The sequence below is a fragment of the Crotalus tigris genome, unplaced genomic scaffold (assembly GCF_016545835.1).
Source record: "Crotalus tigris isolate CLP2741 ecotype Arizona unplaced genomic scaffold, ASM1654583v1 scf7180000017641.3106099, whole genome shotgun sequence".
NCBI lineage: Eukaryota > Metazoa > Chordata > Lepidosauria > Squamata > Viperidae > Crotalus > Crotalus tigris.
Genome location: NW_024096535.1, coordinates 1,914,566 through 1,935,441, shown reverse-complemented (window position 1 = coordinate 1,935,441; position 20,876 = coordinate 1,914,566). Strand labels below are relative to the sequence as shown.

Here is a 20,876-nt window from a genome sequence, read left to right as displayed (position 1 = left end):
TTTTAAAATGGAAGGAGGAAACATCAGTAACCTGTGTGGTGCTGGTGATACTACCTAGATAATGAAAAATGCAATGGATCAACAAAGTCAAACAGCAGAGTGGAAAAAAATAATTAAATAGAATGCCAAACTGATGACAACAGGTAGAAAGAGCAACCGCCTTAGAACTGATAATAAAATTATTGAAGTGGGTGGATAATTTTTGCGTTTTAGAAATTATCTAATTTCTAAAAGTAAGGAACAAGCAAGGAACAAGTATACACTGCAGATGAATGCTCAATAGAGCAGCCATAAAGGCCTTGGAAAAGATCTTCAAATGCTATGATATGTCTGCACGTACAGTATTACAAAGACTGGAATCATGCAAACCATGATATTTCTTGTGACAGTCTCTGGAAGTGAAAGTTGGACCCTAAAAAGGCAAAAAAGAAAGTGTTTTGATGCCTTTGAACTCTGATGTTGGAGAAGACTCCTGAGAATAGCATGGACAGCCAAGAAGACAAACCAATGGATCATTGAATGAATCAGAGTTTTCACTTAAGGCACAAATGACCAAGCTCAAATTATCCATTTTGGACACAATACGTGAAGGCCCAGCTTTCTGGAAAAGACTCTGATGCTGAGAGAGTTGGAAGGAAAAGAAGAGGATAACCAGCAGCAAGTTGAATAGACTCAGTTACAGTAGCAACGAATGCATTGTTGGCAGACTTGGAAAAAAAGTGGTTAGGGATAGATCATCATGGAGAAAAGCTATGTAGTCATTACTGGTAGTAGTCAAAAACACCTTGATGGCATGTAAACAATCAGTTATTTTAATTGCTTACGTTATAGCATATCGTGCCTGCTATGAGCTGAAAAGCTTAAGGTTTTACACAGTTACTGGGTACTTGAAAAAGTATGAGTGTTCATGTTTTTTTATTTCTGGAGATTACATTTAACTACATGTAGTAGATGGAAGAATTTGAAGTGCCAGAAAAATATGTTTTTAAGGGGGAGGCTAAGGGTGGACAGAATAGGATATAAATGATACTCTAGTGTATCATCAGTTTAAACTATTGGCCTTAACATTAGTGTTCAACAAACGAATATAAAAACCTACTCAGGAAAGGAAATGAGCATTACAAATAGATGGAATAAAACTGCTTGAAAGATTTCATTTTTTGTGCTTCACTAAACATATTACTGATAATTTCTGCAGATGATGTCATTATTAAGTCCTTAAAAAAGCCTGGGAACTAGTTGGAATTACATAATGTAATACTGTCCCGGTTCTGCACAACATTCTAGTCATTTAGCTCGGAAATGACTGTAGGTGTTAAACATGATTGCAGTGGATTTTCTCAAGAGATAGAGACTTCAGAGTGCATTAAATATAAATGCGATCTCTCCTCTTCCTCAGCTCAAGCTTCATTCCTTTATATAAAAATAAAATCATGGTTGAAGTTTTGAGAATGCTGAAGTAATATTAGATGCTCTCTTTTCTGTTTGCTAGCCGTTCCCAACCTCAGAGATCTTTATTTCATTTTAAGATGGAGCTTGTGGAACTGAAGAAGAAAGCAAAGAAAGATTCATTTCCAGAGAACATAGTTATTTCTAGGGCAGAAGCCCGAGCTGTGAAAGAATAACAGATAACACAATTGGAAGGGAGCTTGGAGGTCTTTTAGTCCAACCCCCTGCTCAGGCAGGAAATCCTACTACACTATTTCAGACAAGTGGTTGTCCAATCTCTTTTTAAAAACCTTCACTGTTGGAGCACCCACAACTTCTGGAGGCAAGTCGTTCCACTGATTGTTCTCACTGTTAGGAAATTTATTCTTAGTTCTAGGTTATGGTTGAATAGACTTTGATGATTTATGGTAATATGTGTTGGACAATGGTTCTGAATTACCATCATTAATTTTTATATATTAGAGTTATGGTGATTTTTCAAATTATGCTTTATTATTATTATTATTATTGTAGTCATGATGGAAACAGCATAGGACTGTTTGAAACCATCAAACAAATATTTGCTGAACAAGGCTAATGATAAAGCTCCAGTCCTTTACTCTGTCTTCAGCTAATGCTAGCCTCCATTCTGGTGTAATTAAATACACTAATTACATTCAAAAATCCTATTGTGAACATGAAAGTTGAGGGGAGGGAGGTAACCCTAAAGAAAGAAACCTCACCTACTCTATGTCTATCACTTGTTCTGGCTGGGGTGAACCAGCAAGACTTTGTATGTAGTAATTGTTCTTCTCTGGGTTTCATATGTACACGATTGGGACCAGTATTTATGCTTTATTTTTCTGAATATTTTGGGTTGAAAGTGATTGTTTCCAACCAGGTTTCTGCCTATTTGACATTTTAGAATGTTGTTGACAATTATTTTGAAATCACATACTTGCCCTTCATTTCTCCCACAACCTGGCAACCTTCAAAGCCTTCTTTTGCCCACCTAATATTTTAGCGGATCTTAAAGGTCAAGAAAAAGATTCCTTTACTTGTTTTCAGGACATTTGGCCTTGTTAAACGATCAAAGCTGTCTGCACTAGATGCTGGATATTTATTGTATGTAGAAGTCAGATGATGAGAAAAGAGCGAATTTTCACCAAATATGCACATTAAATACAGATATGTACCCAAGAATGTATAGACCCAATAATAAAATTGTGTATTTGATTTGTAAGTAACAAATATGTGGATCATGAAGGTTGTGGTATAATAAAACTTTAAATGTGTTCTAATTCGCTGGTGAAAAATAGGTTTCTCCAAACGGTTTGACAAATTTGAATTTACTGAGGTCCAATAAAAAGTAAGGCTACTGTTTCTGTGATCAGATTGCTAGCTTTTAATTTCACTTGTTTGTTTTTAATGGAAAACATTCATTTGAAATTGGTTCTTTCTTCAAACATTCATTTGAAATTGGTTGTTGCTAGGGAGTATTGCCTTTTTAAGAAGAACATGGTTGTGTTTTACCAAAAATGCAGGTTTATTGAGATTATAGAATCTCACAATTGGTTTCTCTTCCTTTGCCACAAATCCTTTTCTCTTTAGTTTCAGTTTTTTAGTTATCTGACCTTTTAGTGTATGTTTTTAAGGGGGGGGGGGAAGTAGAGGGAATACCACATATAAAATATTTTGTATTTGTACTTTATATCTTTTTCAGTTAAGTTGTTTTTAGATCCATGACTAAAATATCCCTAACCAATGCTTCCATAAAGAAAATATCAGTGATTTTATGTGATTGTGTGACTCTATTTACTGTTAGTGAGGGGAAGAAACATTTCATTGTGTATTAGGAGTAACCCTGAATTTTACTACATAGTTACAGACAAGTGGAACTTGAAACAGCTTCCATTTTTGCTTATTCTTATTATGGTGTAGCAGAATTCTACATGGATTTATCCTTAAGTAAGTATCACGATGTTCATATTCATTGTTGTAAGATAAGAATGCATAAGGACAGTAGCTTAGTTAGGTGTGATGGACCATGATGAGCTTATCTTGTTGAATGAAGCACTAATTATATGCGATAAAATCTGTTGAAAATTTCAGTTCGTATTTATGTATGAAGATGCATTCAAATGCAGTACACAGAAAATGATATGTTAGGGAAAGCAATGCTAATTTTATTTATTGACATCCATCTAGGCGGTTTTCTTGGTAAAAATATAAGAGTGGTTTATCATTGCCCTCTCCTGCACAGTATGAATTGATGCCCTTGCCATTTAATACTATTTAGTACCACTGCCACTAAAGTGCCATTGCCACATCTGTTTCCAAACATATTCTTGTATGACTGCTGCCCAGTATAGATCAGGGCTTTTCAACCTGTGGTACGGGTACCACCTGTGGTACATTGGCACTTGGCAGGTGGTACGCGATCTTCCTAGAAAAGTGGTAGCAGGGGAGGGGAATGAGCCGAACCGGTGGCAGCAGCACACAAGCCTAAGCGAGAGATGCCTGGAGCTGCAGGGCTGTCAGGGCTCAGTGGAAGCGCCAGGATCAGTGCCAGGCTCCAGCTGGAGCTCAGCACTGATCCTGGCACTTCTGCTGAGCCCAGAAGAAATGACAGTCAGCTGGAATGTTGCAGCCTCTCCAGGGTCTTGTGATTTACATTCAGATGCTTGGCAACTGATTCATATTTATCATGATCACAGTGTCCCAGGGTCATGTGAAGTGACCAAAACCTGCTGCAACCACCCAGCAGATGGGGGGAATAAATACCAAACACCCCCCACCCCATCCCCGCTGCCAATCCTCAACAGAAATGCTCACAACAATGAAAACCTCAGACAGGAGGAAGAGCACTGCTGGGTGGGCAGGCAGGTGTCTTGCTCGACTGTGGCTTGGGGGGCACTTTTTTCAGTGTCATTGTAACTTCGAACAGTCACTAAGCAAACTGTTGTAAGTTGAGGACTACCTGTACTTCATCACTTTTTTTTCCTTTTTTGGGGGGTCAAGTTTTTGACACCTTGCTAGGCGATTGGTGGTACTCGGATGTTGCCATATCCTAAAAGTGGTACAATGGGTGAAAAGGTTGAAAAGCCCTGGTATAGATGACTGCTTGTTTTAGCTGGACAGCTTCAAGCCTTGGGTGACCCTGCTAGGAATATATACTTTGGCGTACACTCCTAATGGTCTTTGCTTATCTCTCCCAAGAGCACACATACAGTAATGACAGCTATAACTTTTATATGTCAGTAAAAATTTAAAATTAAATTGAACTAATTATTCTCCAGCACTGGAGATGGATAATCCACGCAGTGGGTTGAGACTGTATTCCTGGCCAATCAGATTAGTCAGCCAAAGTTGCCACGCCCGTCCTGGACCATGATTCCCCAGTCTTGACTGATCTGGCCACACAGAAAGACGTACAACTTTGGCTCCTGGGCAGGTATAGTTCCTTTCCATTGGGAGGATTTTCTTCTAGTAGCTGAAATTGCTTAGTTTAAAGTTAATTAGAGATAATTTAATTCAATTTAATTGATTACTCAAAAATTTCCTGGCTAAATTGTAAGACTCAGGAAGTCAGATTCCATACAGGGGAAACCACCCTCACTAAAAGGGAGAAATCCCTAACTCCCCTCCCTAACCCAAACCCCAACCACCTTCCCACAGCCGGAGCAGCCGGCAGCCGCCTTAAACAAACGGGGAGGCTCGTGCAACCCCTCGCGTTAAAAAGAAAGAAAGAAAGACAGAAAGGCAAGCAATTAGCGAGGGGAGCGGAGGACAAAGGGGACGCCTGCTGGGAGGGAGATTGATTAAGGGAAACAGCTGGTGTGCGAAGGAGCAGTCTCACTCACCAGGCTGCTCAGGATTTTTAAACGAGGCGCCATTGTCTGCACAGCTGGGAGCACGCGCGGCTCTTTGTTACAACCGCACGTGGCACAGGCAGCCTTTTTAGCACAGGCGCAATAATCTCCTGCTCCTTTTAACACATGCGCAGTAGTCTCCTGGCAGCGGCGGCCATATTTTTGTCCAAACAGGGGATCTAAGGCTCCCTGAGAAGCCTAGGTTCAGCTGCTGGAGTGAATTAATAGGCAAGCAGTACTAGGGTACTAAAGCATCTATTATTCATTCAGAGACATTCAAATCAGACACATAGCTGCTGGTTCCAGGACTTGGTGTCTTCAATCTAAAGTAAATAAGAACCTTTCATAACTAACTGTGTTTAGTTGCCTTTGGCTCCTTCCGGACTTCGGGTCCCCCATTAGTGGCCCGTACGCTTCTGGATTTAGTGGTGGGTTCCAGGCATCCCCAGTCGCGTGCCTGTCCTTACCCACCATAGTCAAGCCGGGTTCCAGGCATTCCCATTAGCATGCCTGTTCTTATCCGTGCACAGTGACTAACCCTGACAATTTTGCAGAGTCTGCTCCTGAGTTCCAGACGCCCCCAGTAGTGCGCCTGTCCTTACTCAAAGTTGGAGCTCTCCTACTACCTGGGTCCCCCCTATCGCGGCCTGGCGTTAGTGGAGAATGGAGGAAGCAATCATTCCCTCCAGTGGAGCCCTGCCTTCATCCTCTGGAGCACCCGCTTCAGAGGATTCGGAATCCTCTGCAGCCCCTAGAAAGGCTGCAAGGAAGTCATTAAAGAAGGCTGACAAGCAGGCAATCAGAAGACACCAAGCCCTAGAAAAAGAGTTCGACAGAGCCCAGAAAAGGGCCAGAATTGAAAATAGGCAGAATGGGGGGATAGGTCCTGATCTACCGCTGGGTCTCCCTTCATCCCCACGGGCCATTTGGTCATTAGGGAACTCATCACAGTCCCAAACAGAGGGTGGGATAGGCGAATTCTCATCGCTCTCCCGATCCCCCTCCCCACGGAGGTTACAGGAAACCCCGAGGACCATGCTAACCACAGCACCTGCAGGGTCGCAGGCAATGGTTACTCCTCCTGCATTGATGGGGGATCTGCTAGCTACCCTAATAGCACAGGCAGTGGACCGTGCATTTGAGGCCAGGGCTCAAACTTCCAAAGCCAAGCCTCTAGGACTTAGAACGAGGCATCGGGAGGAAACGGAGGACCATCAGGACCTCTCCTCCTTCTCAGACTCGTCGGTCTCCGAGGAAGCTTACCTGGACCAGCCAGGTACGTCACAAGGGATTCAAATGTCTGAGGAAGAGGAGGACACCTCACCTCAAGGGCCGTCCTTCAGCGGCCTGTTTAACCCTTCTCTTTTTGTTACCATTCTGCGCAAGGCTGAGGCCACAGCCCATCTGGGGCATGGGACACCAGCGGAGCCTGTCACAGTTGACACGGAGGCTGAGCCGACGTTCGCCGAAAAGGTAACCACTCAACACCGCATACCATGCCCGACCATGTTCCTAAACACAATAAGGAAACAGTGGGCAGCGCCAACCTCCCTACCGCTTCCTAGCAATGCGGAGAGGAAGCTATTTAACGTAGCAAGGGAGCTAGAGGGAACATTGGAGGTGCCGGTGGTGGACGAACCCATAGGTCCCCTGATATCGGACACGGCCATATCAGGAGATTTTGCTGAGGCTCTTAAAGCCGAGGACCGAAAGAGTGAGTCCAACTACAGGAGAACGCACCAGGCAATAGCTTGGGCTACCAGGGCGACTACCTCCGCGTCCTTTTTCACCAGAGCCACACTTTGTTGGCTCCATGAGTTACAGGGCCGGGTTCCCATGGAGGATATACGCACTCACCAGGAACTCAGCAAAATGGTAGCGGCCACGGAATATGCGTCGGACGCGACACTTTTAGCGACCAGGTTTTCAGCCAAGGCAATGGCGGCAAACAACACGAGCAGGCGCATCCTCTGGCTAAAGAACTGGCAGGCGGATACCAAATCCAAGTGGAAATTGGCTTCGGCTCCGTACCAAGGGGCAAAGCTGTTTGGTGAGGCACTAACGCCATACCTGACAGAGAACAAGGACAAGCGCAAGGTCCTTAAACACATGCTTAAAAGGCAGGACAAGAGACCCGGCTCCTGGGGAAGGAAACAATCCTTTCGTACGGAAGCCAGGGTCAACTACTTTCAAAATTCCCAACCCTTCCAAGCTAGACAGGATAGGGAAAGACAGGGGGACAGACAGAACACAAGACATAGGCAAACGCAGGGAAGACGGCCCTTTCGGGGGAACAACCGCCCCTTCCGCCGTACCAGATGACTCCCACCCAGACCTTCCCATTGGGGGCAGATTAGCAGGGTTTGCTCCCCAGTGGGAAGAGACCACCACGGATGTATGGGTCAGGAACACCATACGTCATGGTCTATCTCTAGAATTTCTCTCAAAGCCCCCGAACCGCTTCCGCCCATGCCCCTGTCCCACAAACCCAACAAAGAGAAGGCTCATGAACGAGGTCGTTCAGCACCTACTAAACGTACGGGCCGTAGAGCCGGTGCCTATGAACCAGAGAGACCGGGGGTTTTATTCTAACCTCTTCGTGGTCCCAAAACCCTCGGGGGGTTGGAGAGCCGTTCTGGATTTAAAAAGGCTAAATTTCTACATAAAATACCGCAAATTCAAAATGCAGACACTACGCTCCATCCTTGGAAGCGTAAGGAAAGGGGATTTTCTGGCATCGATCGACCTCACGGAGGCATACTTGCACATCCCTATCTCTCTGGCTCACCGCCGCTTTCTACGGTTTGCCTACAGGGGGCACCATTTTCAATACAGGGCACTTCCATTCGGCCTGTCATCAGCGCCCAGGGTGTTCACCAAGATTCTGGCAGTTCTGGTAGCACACCTAAGAAACGTACCAGTCAGAGTCCAGTGCTACCTGGACAATATTCTAATCCAGTCATCGTCCGCCCAGCAGTCTCAGGCGGACCTAAAGTTAGTGATAAAACTGCTGCAGGACCACGGCTTCTCGGTGAACTTTCCAAAGAGCCATCTAACCCCAACTATGAGAATACTCCATCTGGGAGCAGTCATAGACACAAAGGAGTGCAAGGTGTACGCCTCAGCAGCATAAAGAAAGCCGTAAAACAGGTAAGCCGCGGTCAATCAGTGACGCTGGTCTGCCTCTCCCAGCTGCTAGGGAAGATGATATCGACCATAGCAATAGTTCCTTGGGCAAGGCTGCACTCAAGAGAACTGCAGTGGTTCATGCTCCCGTTTCAGAGACAGCAAATCAGTGCATCCCAGAAGAGGGTAGGCATACTTCAGGTGGTGGCTATCTCCAGCTCTCCTCAGGGGGTCCCCCTTCAGGGAACCAGACAGAGTAGTAGTCACAACAGATACAATCTTATTCGGCTGGGGAGGCCACTTGGGGACCAAGTGGACACAGGGCCGCTGGTCAGCAGTGGATCTCCGACACAACATAAACTGGCTCGAGCTGCGGGCTATTCACCTAGCGTTAAGGCATTTTCACAACGTGCCAGCCAAGGCCCACATAAACCGTCAGGGGGGCACACACTCTCGCTCGTTCTCGGCCGAGGCCCTCCTACTGGGGGCCTGGGCGGAACAAAATCTGGCCTCCATAAAGGCCGACCACATATCGGGGGAGGTAAACATCCAAGCAGATCTGTTGAGCAGATCAACAATAGATCACTCGGAGTGGCAACTACACCCGAGGATCTTCAGGGAGATCTGTCACCGCTTCGGGCTTCCCCAGGTGGACCTTTTTGCCTCTCCTTCCAATGCCCACCTAACTCACTTCTTCTCCCGATTCCCATCCAGGGGAGCAGAGCAGACGGACCGTTACGGAGCCCATGGCCAAGGGGACTCCTGTACGCATTTCCACCCTTACCTCTCCTTCCGGCGGTAGTACGCAAGATTCTGCGGGAAAGGGCTGAGGTAATCCTTGTGGCCCCTTATTGGCCAAGGAGACCTTGGTTCGCAGACTTGAGGAGTCTCTCCCGCACGAATCCATGGCGGATTCCTCTGGAGAGGATCTCCCTCAAGCAGGGGGAGATCTCCCACCCAGAGCCACAATGGCTACAACTAGCCGTCTGGCTCTTGAACGGTCAATTTTAGCCAAGGGGGCTTGCTCACAGGGTGTAATTAGGGTCATACAGGCATCAAGGCGCCCCTCCATGAACCGTATCTACGAGGCCATGTGGAGAAGCTTCCAATCATGGTGCTCTAAATAGGAATTGTTACTCGAAGGGATCACAGTTCCCAAGATCCTAGAATTTTTACTAGATGGCCTAAAGAGGGACTTCTCGCCAAACACTCTGCGCAGGCAAATCACCGCCCTCTCAACTGGATTCTGCCAGCCCCGGTGAATTAGGGCATGCATCACTGGGGCATACCAGGCGGAGTCCTTGCAAGTCCCCAAGCATATCACGGCCCACTCCACAAGGAGTGCTGCCACCTCAGCAGCATGGGCCATGCAGGCTTCTATTGAAGAGGTATGCAGGGCAGCCACTTGGGCCTCACCCTCTCCATTCATTCGCCATTACAAAATCGACAAGTACTCCTCTGCAGAGGCCTCCTTCGGTAGGAGGGTTCTCCAGCAGGTTCTAGACCAAAGTTACACACGGGACCAGTCTATTCCCCAATCCAAGGGACAATAGGCTTTGGTATGTCCCACTGCATGGATTATCCATCTCCAGTGCTGGAGAAGGGGCGTTGACTTACCTGAACGCCTTTTCTCAGCACGGAGATGGATAATCCACACCCACCCTTATAGACTACGATAATAGGGTATATTTAGTGGAGCCAAAACGTCTTACTGTCAGTCAATGGCTGCGCTCGTGTCAAGACTGGAGAATCATGGTCCAGGACGGGCGTGGCAACTTTGGCTGACTGATCTGATTGGCCAGGAATACAGTCTCAACCCACTGCGTGGATTATCCATCTCCGTGCTGAGAAAAGGCGTTCAGGTAAGTCAACGCCCCATCTGCTTCTGGGGCAATTGGGATCGTTGGCCAAAGGGACAGTTTTCAGTCACAAGAGAAGGGCTGCATCTTATAAAGACTGAAAAGAATTTCTTTGGAAGGCATTTTGCCAAGGTCATCTGGAAGGGTTTAAACTAAACCCAGAGGGGAAGGGATACCAGAAGCCATCATGAATTTATAAAAAGAGGTCGTGCCAGTTAAATTTCATTGCTTTCTTTGACTAGATTAGTGGAACAAGGAAATGTTGTGCATATTAGTATATTTAGACTTCAGTAAGGCATTTGATAAAGTAGACTTCAGCTTCCTTCTTGATAAAATGGAACTGTCCATGCATTACTCTGCATTTGGCACTGCTTAAAGTCTATTGAGGTTGAAATGCCTTGGTAAGGCCACATTTGAAATACTCATCCAGTTTTGGTCGCCAGAATGTAAGAAAGATGTTGAGACTCTAGAAAGAATGCAGAGAAAAGCAACAAAGATAATTAGGGGACTGGAAGACTAGAGGCTAAAACATATAAGGAACGGTTGCTGGAATTGGGTATGTCTAGTTTAACGAAGGGAAGGACGAGGGGCGACATCATAGCAGTGTTCCAATATCTCAGGGGCTGCCACAAAGAAGAGGGAGTCAAGCTATTCTCCAAAGTGCCTGAAGGCAGGACAATAAGCAACGGATGGAAACTAACCAAAGAGAGAAGCAACCTAGAACTAAGGAGAAACTTCCTGACAGTTAGAACAATTAATCAGTGGAACAACTTGTCTCGAGACATTGTGAATGCTCCAACACTGGAAGTTTTTAAGAAGAGATCGGACCAAACATTTGTCTGAAATGGTATAGGGTTTCCTACCTGAACAGGGGGTTGGACTAGATGACCTCCAATATCCCTTACAACTCTGTTATATTCTTATTCTTCTAAAGCTAAAATTAACTCAGGAAAAAATAACCAGACTCCTTATTTGGTATAAGAAGTATATTTTTCATAAGACGGCATTTTGTATGATAACATTGGCAATTTTAAAACTGATTTAATTGTCAGGAGGAAATAATTCCTTAACATTAAAACATATAATAAATCAGTGATTTTGTCTTTCCAGTAAGTTATTTGTCCAATGCTTTTAATGAGATCATTAGACACCAGCATTAGATTTTCTTCCCATATAGAACTTTGGCAATCTACCAACTTTTACAGTGCTGTAATGAATCCAGTTCAAAACCAAAGCAATTCATACAGATGCTTTAACCACAGTCAGGAGGTAAAATATTTTCATTCGCATTTAAGACTCTGTTTCAGTACTAAAATATAGACACTATATTCTATTTTAAAAATGTTATGCTATCCTTCAACATTTAATTTTGAATGTAATAATAAATAACTGTGGTGAAGAGAAGAAACATTTTAATATATTTAAAGAAATATTTTTCACAATATTATTTATGTGTGAAGCTACTTTACTTCATATGTGAATATGAACATCGATGCCATGTAATATTTAAACATGTGATTAATTTTAAATTATATTGTATGTCTTAGATACACTGATTTTAGATTGTGTGTTGATTGTTTTATAATTTGGAATAATCATCCTTTTCATTTTTTTTTTTCTTACAATATGCTAGCATTCCATTTCATGGTGGTTTGAATTCAGGCTTCCCTTTTAATAGGCTTTAAGATTAAGTGGAGTAGTGTTTCAGATATTAATAAGAAAAGAAGGAATTCCTATCAGCCATAAAAACAAACAGATTATATTCTTCCAATAAATTTACTTTAGCAAGCAATACATTTAGAATTAGAATTAAAAAGTCCTGAATTAAGTTAGGATCTTGTGAATGAAGACAAATATATGTGTCCCAGGATAATGTTGCAGGGGCAAAACTGAGTCAGTCACCGGCACCAAAGTTTCATTTTTCCAGGCTTTTAGGCTCAAGTAAAATAATCTAGCAATAGCAATAGAATTTAGGCTTATATACTGCCCATTGCACTTTAAAGTACTCTCTGGGTGGTTTACAATGTAGAAGCATTATTTGCATATTGCCCCCAACAATCAGAATCCTCAGTTTATCATCCTCAGAAAGATGGAAGGCTGAGTCAATTTTGAGCCCCGTCAAGATCAAACTTCCAGACTCTGGGTAGAGTTTGCCTGCAATGTTGCATTGCAACCACTGTGCCACTAGGGCTCGCCTATCTATCTATCTATCTATCTATCTATCTATCTATCTATCTATCTATCTATCTATCTATCTATCTACCTACCTACCTACCTACCTACCTACCTACCTACCTACCTACCTACCTACCTACCTACCTACCTACCTACCTACCTACCTATCCTTACTGGCTTAAAATCAATTGATTTAATCATAAAAATGATTACTAGTAGATTTCTGATTTTTCCTATGTATGAATTAAATAATGATTTAAAAATTATTCCTTTTTTGCTGTTTGAAGACTGTGCCTCTTGCGCTCACAACACAATGTATGTTCAAATTATCTGAAATCCGTCAGCGATTCATAATTAAAAACATGGATTGGTATAATACATTTTTAGCATGAAGGAAAAACAAGCAACAACTGCTTTCCCCTCCCCCCCAACAGTTCAGCTATTCAAATATTGTGTGTTGTTTAGCCAGTGGGATATAGTCAGAGGATTTGATGGTAATGCAGATGTAGAGGAATGTGAAGTCATGCCAAAAAAATAAGTGCTGAAGAACTGTTCCTGTTGAGAGGAAATGCAGAATTTCTGTTTGGGGAGAAGTAAAGGGAAACAAAATGGCACGGTTTGGATATTTTTTTTCCTGTTCTGTACAATCCATAAGAATCAAGTTTAATGGACTGCAGAGTGTGGCTTTTATCATTTCTAGGACAAGGTACCGACACTTTCCAGACAAAACAAAGATTGGAGTTTTGGTGGGGGAATAGGGAAAACATTTCTTTGTGCCATTATGCATAGATCCAAAGGATACTTGATCAGTTGAATCTGTTGCTTTGATAGAAGTTGCAGAGTAGACAAAATTTTAGCTTTGTTCTTCTCCCATGCTGTGCCTCATACAAGGGAAAATCCATTTTCCTGATTTCAGCATCGGGCACATTCTTCTATGAATAGAATTTTCTGGGAGTATGAAATATTTATTCATGTAAACTGGGTTCTTTAGAACATGGGTCACTATGTTGTGCTGTCACATAAGACCTCCTTGGCTACATTCTTGTCAGCCCATTGGTGATAATTGCTAGTTTCTTGCTAGATTGCTAGTTTCTTGCTGCTAATAATGGCCTAAAGCTAACTAATACAACCAAAGATGGTGCTTGACATGTTTTAGAAGAATTAGTACATCCGTGCGGGTACAATATTGTGATAGTTTTTCCATAAATACTATAGATTTGAGTCAAAGCATAAGCATGTCAAAAAGACTAATTCCTTAATAAAGAGCATAATCACCATTAACACATACTTTACATTTCATATTGGCTTATTTGATTTTATTTCTTTATTTTCTCTGTGCATGATCCTTAACTTATTTATCATTTGAATTTGGTTCCCAAAGAATTTGGGAGAGCAGTGCATTCAACTGAGCTGAACTATGATTTTATAATATTTAAATTAACTTTAGCCTTGCAACCTGGTGCCAGTTTGCCTTGCAGAGCTCCCCCCCCCAGGTGTGCATATGTTGCAAATATTTTGAGGTAATTTATAGTAACTTACATTTCATTTAGATGTTCCAATTTCCTACTTTTATGTTTCTTTGTGTCTCTTTTTTTTCTGTTTTGAGTCACTATATACTCCTGGCGATTATAGGGACAAATCCTTGGGATTTCCTTGGCAATATTTTTGGAAATAACCTTCTTTTTCCTAGGAATAAGAAAGAATGATTGGATCAAAGTTGCCAGTTGACTTCCATAACTACTGTAAGATTCAGGTTTCCCCAATGCTAGACTAGCACGTAAATTCTTTAGCCAATCACCAGAAGGCAAAAGACAATTCTCTGGAATTTCATTATCTCCCTGCATTGTGGTGGTATTTAAATTAATTTTGCAAATGATTAAATAATCCCTTACATCAATGTTTCTACTTAAAATACACATTAGGTTACTTAATTGCCTAGTAATGTTTTGTCTGTACAATATAATTGTCCAAAGCATATCATTACAAAAGTGGCTATTACTAATGGAGCAATTTGGAAAGCAATAAAATAGTTTTAATGTAAGTATATATTTTAACCTTAGACCACTTACAGTTGCATCAGTTTCTTTCTTGAATTTTGATCACCGTGTCTGTCCAGGTGCATCTATAATCCAAAAATCAAAATGCCTTTCTTACAAAGATTGACCTAGATCCACCAGAAGATCTAAACTTGAAAGAGGAAAAAAATAGAATAGATTCTTACAGACCTTTGTATCAAGAAATCACTGAAATTTGGACTTCTGGTTAGGCGTCATGGCATGACGAGCGCAGGAAGATGGGCTCCGTCTTCCACATTCAATTTCACCCTGCTGGGGACCCTAAAAAGGGTTGAAAGTTGCCCCAGAGAGATAACGAAGAAGGAGGGGACCCTCGTTGATCGCAGAGGGGCGGTGTCCCTTCCGCTGGATCCGAGGAAGTCCTCCAAACTGGTGGGAGAAAGACTAACTACATTCGTGTGGCCAGTCAGAAGCTGCTGACAACTGAAGATAAGCACTAACTAGCAATTTTTGAGCAATGTGGATGGAACTGGGTGAGACTTTATCCTCTTTTTATGATCTTAATACTACTTTCCTGGAAAAAAGAATGCCCAAAGCAAAGAATCCTCCCCAATGAGAAAGGGAAGGGAAGTTTTTGCTCCCTCCCTCAGGAAAAAGAAAAGTGGCGAATTAATTGCTTTGGGGGAAAATAAAGAAAACTACAAGATCAATTTGGAATTAGTATAAATATATAGCTTTGAAATTTGGGGACTAAAAGTATCTTTGAAACTTTTTTTAGAAAAGATATTTGAAAGTCTATAAAATAGGCTTGGATTTGGAAAGCTGGAAGACGGTGTCAACGACATCTAGTGGTGAATCAAGGCACTACAATTTATTATACTTAAAGGAAACTTGGCTTGAAGCCTGTACTTAGATCAGACTCTTTGTTGTTCATGGAAACTTTCACTTTTGCAGACTGCAGCTGGGAAAAGGGGAAAAAAACTGTTGGGCTGCTTATCTGTGTTGGGGACCCTATTGGACTGTAAAGACTACATACAAAACCAAAATGGGTGTTCCATACTCAAATGGTAAAAAACCATCTTTAACACTTGTTTCCGAAGTCTTCAGCTTGATATACCAACAAGAAAATGTTAATGAATCTCAGAAAGAAATTCTATATTGAAATCAATCCAAGAGACAATTGTTTTATTTCATGATGAGACTAAAAATAACGCAAATGAGATAAAAGAACAATTTTCTAACCTGAACTTACAATTCCAGAGAATGGCTACAAAGAAGGAACTAATAACACAGAAAACAGAAAGAAAATTAGAAGAAACAGATCCAAAGATGGAGAACCTAAAGGAAGGAATTAACAGACAGATACAGACAAATGAAAAATTAGAAGATGCAGTGATAACACCGGAAATGGAAAAGATATCTTACTTGTCAAGATCTCGGAACATATTTGAGGATAAGGAAGAAGAGCTGATCGAACAGATGATAAAGCTATTAGGAGAAATGCTGAATATTGACAAACAAGAAATGAAAAAAAAAACTGAAGGACGGAGGCTCTTTAATGAATATAAATGGGTTGAGTGTTCTTCCAAAAATAGTTCAATCAAATTTTCTTCCTCATTCCAAACAATATATACAAAAACAGAGAAAGAATTACTTGAGGATTCAAATGCATTGACTTGGAAAGTTATTTGGCAAAGGAAGAAAGCTAAAACTGAAGAAAATAGAGGTTTTGGCCTGTTAGATGGGATATTATACTATTAAACAGATGTTTCAATATGGTTAAGAAAATAGATAACTGTTAAAAATAAAAGTATTATTATAATTAAAAAGATAGGATTTGTAAGTAGAATATTTCTCAAGGTCCTAGTTGCTGGTTCAGATTCCATGTCAGAACAATGATATGCTCTATAGTACAGTTCTATACCAAGAACACTGAAAAATGGAGATGCTGGATTAACAAATTATGAAAAAAAGTTATTTGAGCAGAGACTCCTTAGTCTTGAAGGATTAAAAAAAGTATGGGAAAATTTACTGCATCCAAGCACCTCATTTAATTTGCCTAAGTTTATTTTTCACGTGATTGTCTGATTCCAATATTTTCTAGGCAGCCAAGGAATAGCATTGCTGAATGATGCAAAGATTTGTTTGCTTGTTTGTTTATTTAGTTGTTCTGTTAAGGTTTTCTTTTCTTCTTTCTAAAAGAAGAATACAGCAGCAGTAAAACAATTCTTCCAGTAGAGTGCTGTAACTTTTCTGTACGATTGTATAAATTTCTGTTATGGAAGTATCTGAAGGGAGACAGAGAGTTCAAATGGTTAATCTGTGGCAGGCATATAAAAAAATGGTTTTGAAAAAAGACTACAGTGACAGTTTTGGTTGCAATCTCATTAGAGTTTTCTTGATAATTTGAACAGTCAATGTGGGTGTACCTGACATGATCAGTCAACTAAATATATGGAGATGTGAACTTGGGTATTAGCTGATAAGGGGAAACAAAATCCTACAGTTACTGATAATTTAATTCAAATTTTTGAGTATGCGATTGTTTCTGTCACAGAAGATCTGAAAGTACAACAGGATGATAGGCTAACACAGAAATATTCTCCTTAATTCAACTCGGGAATTAGGTATAAGTAATTCTTTTTGGGATACTTGCATGCCTACCCCAGGATTTCCATTATGAATGAATTTCTTCCTATAAGGACACCCATGAGGGTATTCATGCAATCAAGGTAGAAAAGTAAATGTTGATAACATCTAGCATTGCTTTGAGCTTCCTGTGGACTTATTGAAACCAAAGCTTGTTCAGTCGTTCTGGCAAATCAGTGTAACTGTTGTCTAGACAGGTTTTCCTTTCTGAAGAAAACAGAATGGCTGAAGCTTTTCTTCTTCACAGCAATCAAAGATTTCCCTTGATTGTTATTTTTAGCTGCAAGCATTTTGTTTCATCCAAGTTCTGAGAAATTTGCTATCAATAGATGAAGAATTGAACAGTTGTTTGGTAAAGTTTGGAAGTAAAATCCCACAAACTCTGTAGCTGCTGTACTAATCTTTTAAGGGGATTTCATGTTGATGTGGTAGTTAAAACACTGAGCTAAAAACCAGGAAATCACAAGTTCTAGGCATGAAGCCAGCTGTATGACCTTGGGCCAGTCACTCACACTTAGCTCCAAGAAGCACACAGTGGCAAATCGTTTCTGAAAAAACTTGTTAAGAAAACTACTGGTTCCAGTCCAGGCAGTTGCCAGCAGTTAACAAAGGCAGGCACAGACACACATTCAAACACACACAAACACAAACACACACACACACACACACACACACACACACACACACACACATATTCTACAATGATTTTATATGACTTTTCCTATTGCCTTTCTTTCATATGTTCTTTTTTCTACTATTTTGGGTAGAGTTAAAAAAATGTGCACATTCAATTCCACAGTTGTATCAGAATAACTTATCAGGGCAAGAAATATTTGCAGCAGTACTAATGTATTATATACTTTGTCTACATCTCTGATATTGAACATGTACGTTGGTCAAGTAGGAGCAACATCAGATTATTGCAATTATTCCTTCTGTTTGAAGTTCCAGCGAGCCCACAGTATATTCCACCTCTCTCTCAAATAATAGAGTCTGTGCCCACAATGTATATGTAATGGGCTTCTCAAGATCCAGGAAAGGAGATGGCAGTTTGCAAAATATTAAGGATCAGGACATCAGAGAAAGCAGCAGCATGTTCTCCACTGCTGAAGTTTGCAAGAGGATTGGCGAATCCCAGCCCACATAAACTTAAGTGATAAATGGGTTGCTAAAGAATGCGTAAATAGTTTCTAAAATTCTGTAACCTAGTCCTGTTTTTTCTTTCAATTAAAACTGGCTTATAAATCTCTGTGAGAATCTAACTTTTTTAGCTGCAAGAAGTTGCTAAAGGCTTGACAGCACAATCTATTTTACTGATCTGTTGGTTTCTGATTCTTTCTGCCCATTTTTTCCTTAAAGGTCTATTCCCCCTCCCTCCTTTTTTTAAATAAAATGTATATCACTATCATATTGATAGTGCCCAGCCTTAGGATAATCTGGAAAGGAAGTTTCATTCTTCTTTCTCTAAAAAAATGGAAGCCAGGTGGAATTGTGAGATAGTCTGTATAATGTAATACAGAATACACTTTGGTCACACTACCAGCATGAGTAATGTAAAATTTGAACCAGTTAAAAATGGAATCCAAAAATGGACAACTTCAACAATGTGTTTACAATGGTATAATGGTAATAGTTAAGCTTAGATAACAGATTCCTTCAGAACAGCTTCTCTTGATTTATTGTTACCTAGATATTGTTCATTTTCTCATGATCTCCAATTATCACTGGTTATTTTAGTAGGCACTGAGGTAGAGCGACCGATAATTTAAGATTTTTCAACTAGTACATTCTCCTTGGCTGCTTTAATAAGGTAAAAATTAGCAAACACCAAGAAAATCTTGACTCTTCAAGATCTCCAGGATTTTTGATTGTATCATTAGGCATACAATATGAAGAACTAAATAATTGGCATGTGCCAATCCTTACTAAAAGAAGGTATTATCCATTTCTTTTAGGGCATTCCATTTCAGCTATGTATAGGTGTGATTCCCTCTGCTGCTCTTACATTATGTACTTTAATCTCCCCTGTTTGATTAGGGCCTTTAGAGCAGATAGGACTCCTGAAGAACCCTGCCTGCAAGCATGCTCTTTCAGAGAAATGTTAGACGGGAGCTGGTAGGTTTGTGTGTAGGATCGAAGTGTCCCCCTTAATCTTACTTACGACTAATACATGTCTGCATGATTATGGCAAGGATAATATTGAGATTAGGGAATGTACAGTGAGAATGAACTGTTATATAAATTATTTACCATGCTTTCCCCAAAGGTGGGTATTTCTCAGATTCCGATTTTCAGATGAGCTATTAATTCCCATGTTTTCATGAAATGTAGATTTGAAAGTCAGAATCCACAAGCACAATAAAAACGCCCCATAGCTTATGGATTCTAGATTCCCAAAAATAACGGAAGTGATGAGAACCATCAGGATGATTAAAAAAACATACATTTTTTATTATCTCCTTTTGCAGCTGTCATGTCAAGAAGCCAAGAAGGACCAGGCGAGATGGGAAAAGCAGTTCTCATTCCCAAGGATGATCAGGAAAAAATGAAAGAGCTTTTTAAAATCAACCAATTTAATCTTATGGCCAGTGACATGATTGCATTCAATCGAAGTTTGCCTGATGTAAGATTAGAAGGGTGAGTTGATGTATAGATCTTGGCATTTAAGTGCTTTTTTTAATATTTCCATATTTGGTTATATCAAAATCAATCCATTTGAGCTCATGGGAATTCTGGGCAATCATGCTCTGAAATGCTACATAAATGTTTTGAATTTCATAACTGTGGTATTGGCATATTTACCATGTATGAATCATGATATATCCATGGGGGGGAGGGGGGGGGGAAATATGAGCTGGATATCAAAGCCTGGTCTGAATCTTGTGCTACAAGAAACGAACGAATGAATAATCTTGAATTCAAGCACTAGATTGCCAGATAGACATTGCTAGTACTGTATGTCTGGAAAAAAACAAGCATTAGGCATATGAATAGAGTTGCTCAGAAAATGCATATCTGCAGTATAAAAGCTATATAAACTAGGGAATATATGTTGTTTACAGAATTGTGGACAGATAGGCTGTCTTATAGGAGATAAGGAAACCTGCAGGGAAATTATTGATGGAAATGAATGTAAATATTTCATATGGATTCGGAGTGCAGCGCAGGTATACAGAGCTGAAAATGGTAATGAGAATGTGTGTTGATTATCTAAACTGATAGGGGGACAGGGGAAGACAGGTTCCTGTTGGTGTGTTTTGTACTTTGTGCTTCCGCTGGCACAATGATAGAATGCAGATGAGTACCTAGACTCTTGTTGAATATATTTGCAAGAGAAAATAGATATAGGCGAACAATACCTCTAAAATTAACTAACCTGTCAAAGTTCTACTTTATATTTGAAAGATGTTTTCTGAAAAGGGGTTTAAATGCCTTCAGTTTTGAAGTCTTTTCCTACTCCATCTCTGTGGTTGATATAATGGCCTTGCCTTTGCTGATGCTTTTCACCTAGAAGATGCCACTGCTATAACAGCTGCAAGTTTCCATGCTTTTGATATTAAGAAATACTGCTTCTTCTGCTACCGCTCTTACAAACGGTGGGAGCTCTGCATTTGCACTGTAATTGTTCTAAATACTGAAACATTATTACTGAATATAAATGTTTATAGAATAAGGGATTGGCTATGCTGAAATTTCTATAAATGTGAAATCCAAGGCCAATTTATGTATGGATCCATTGTGCATTCTGAAGT

The 20,876-nt window shown here is 40.8% G+C and overlaps 1 protein-coding gene across 4 annotated transcripts in view; it reads left to right on the top strand.

Moving 5' to 3' along the window:
• Positions 1-20,876, top strand: part of GALNT13 (polypeptide N-acetylgalactosaminyltransferase 13) — a 226,767-nt gene that overhangs the window by 87,664 nt on the left and 118,227 nt on the right. For all 4 annotated transcript variants that reach the window (XM_039335415.1, XM_039335413.1, XM_039335416.1 and 1 more), the window contains exon 3: positions 19,593-19,761. In XM_039335415.1, the coding sequence (XP_039191349.1) occupies positions 19,593-19,761 (169 nt within the window). The remainder of the gene's footprint in view (positions 1-19,592; positions 19,762-20,876) is intronic.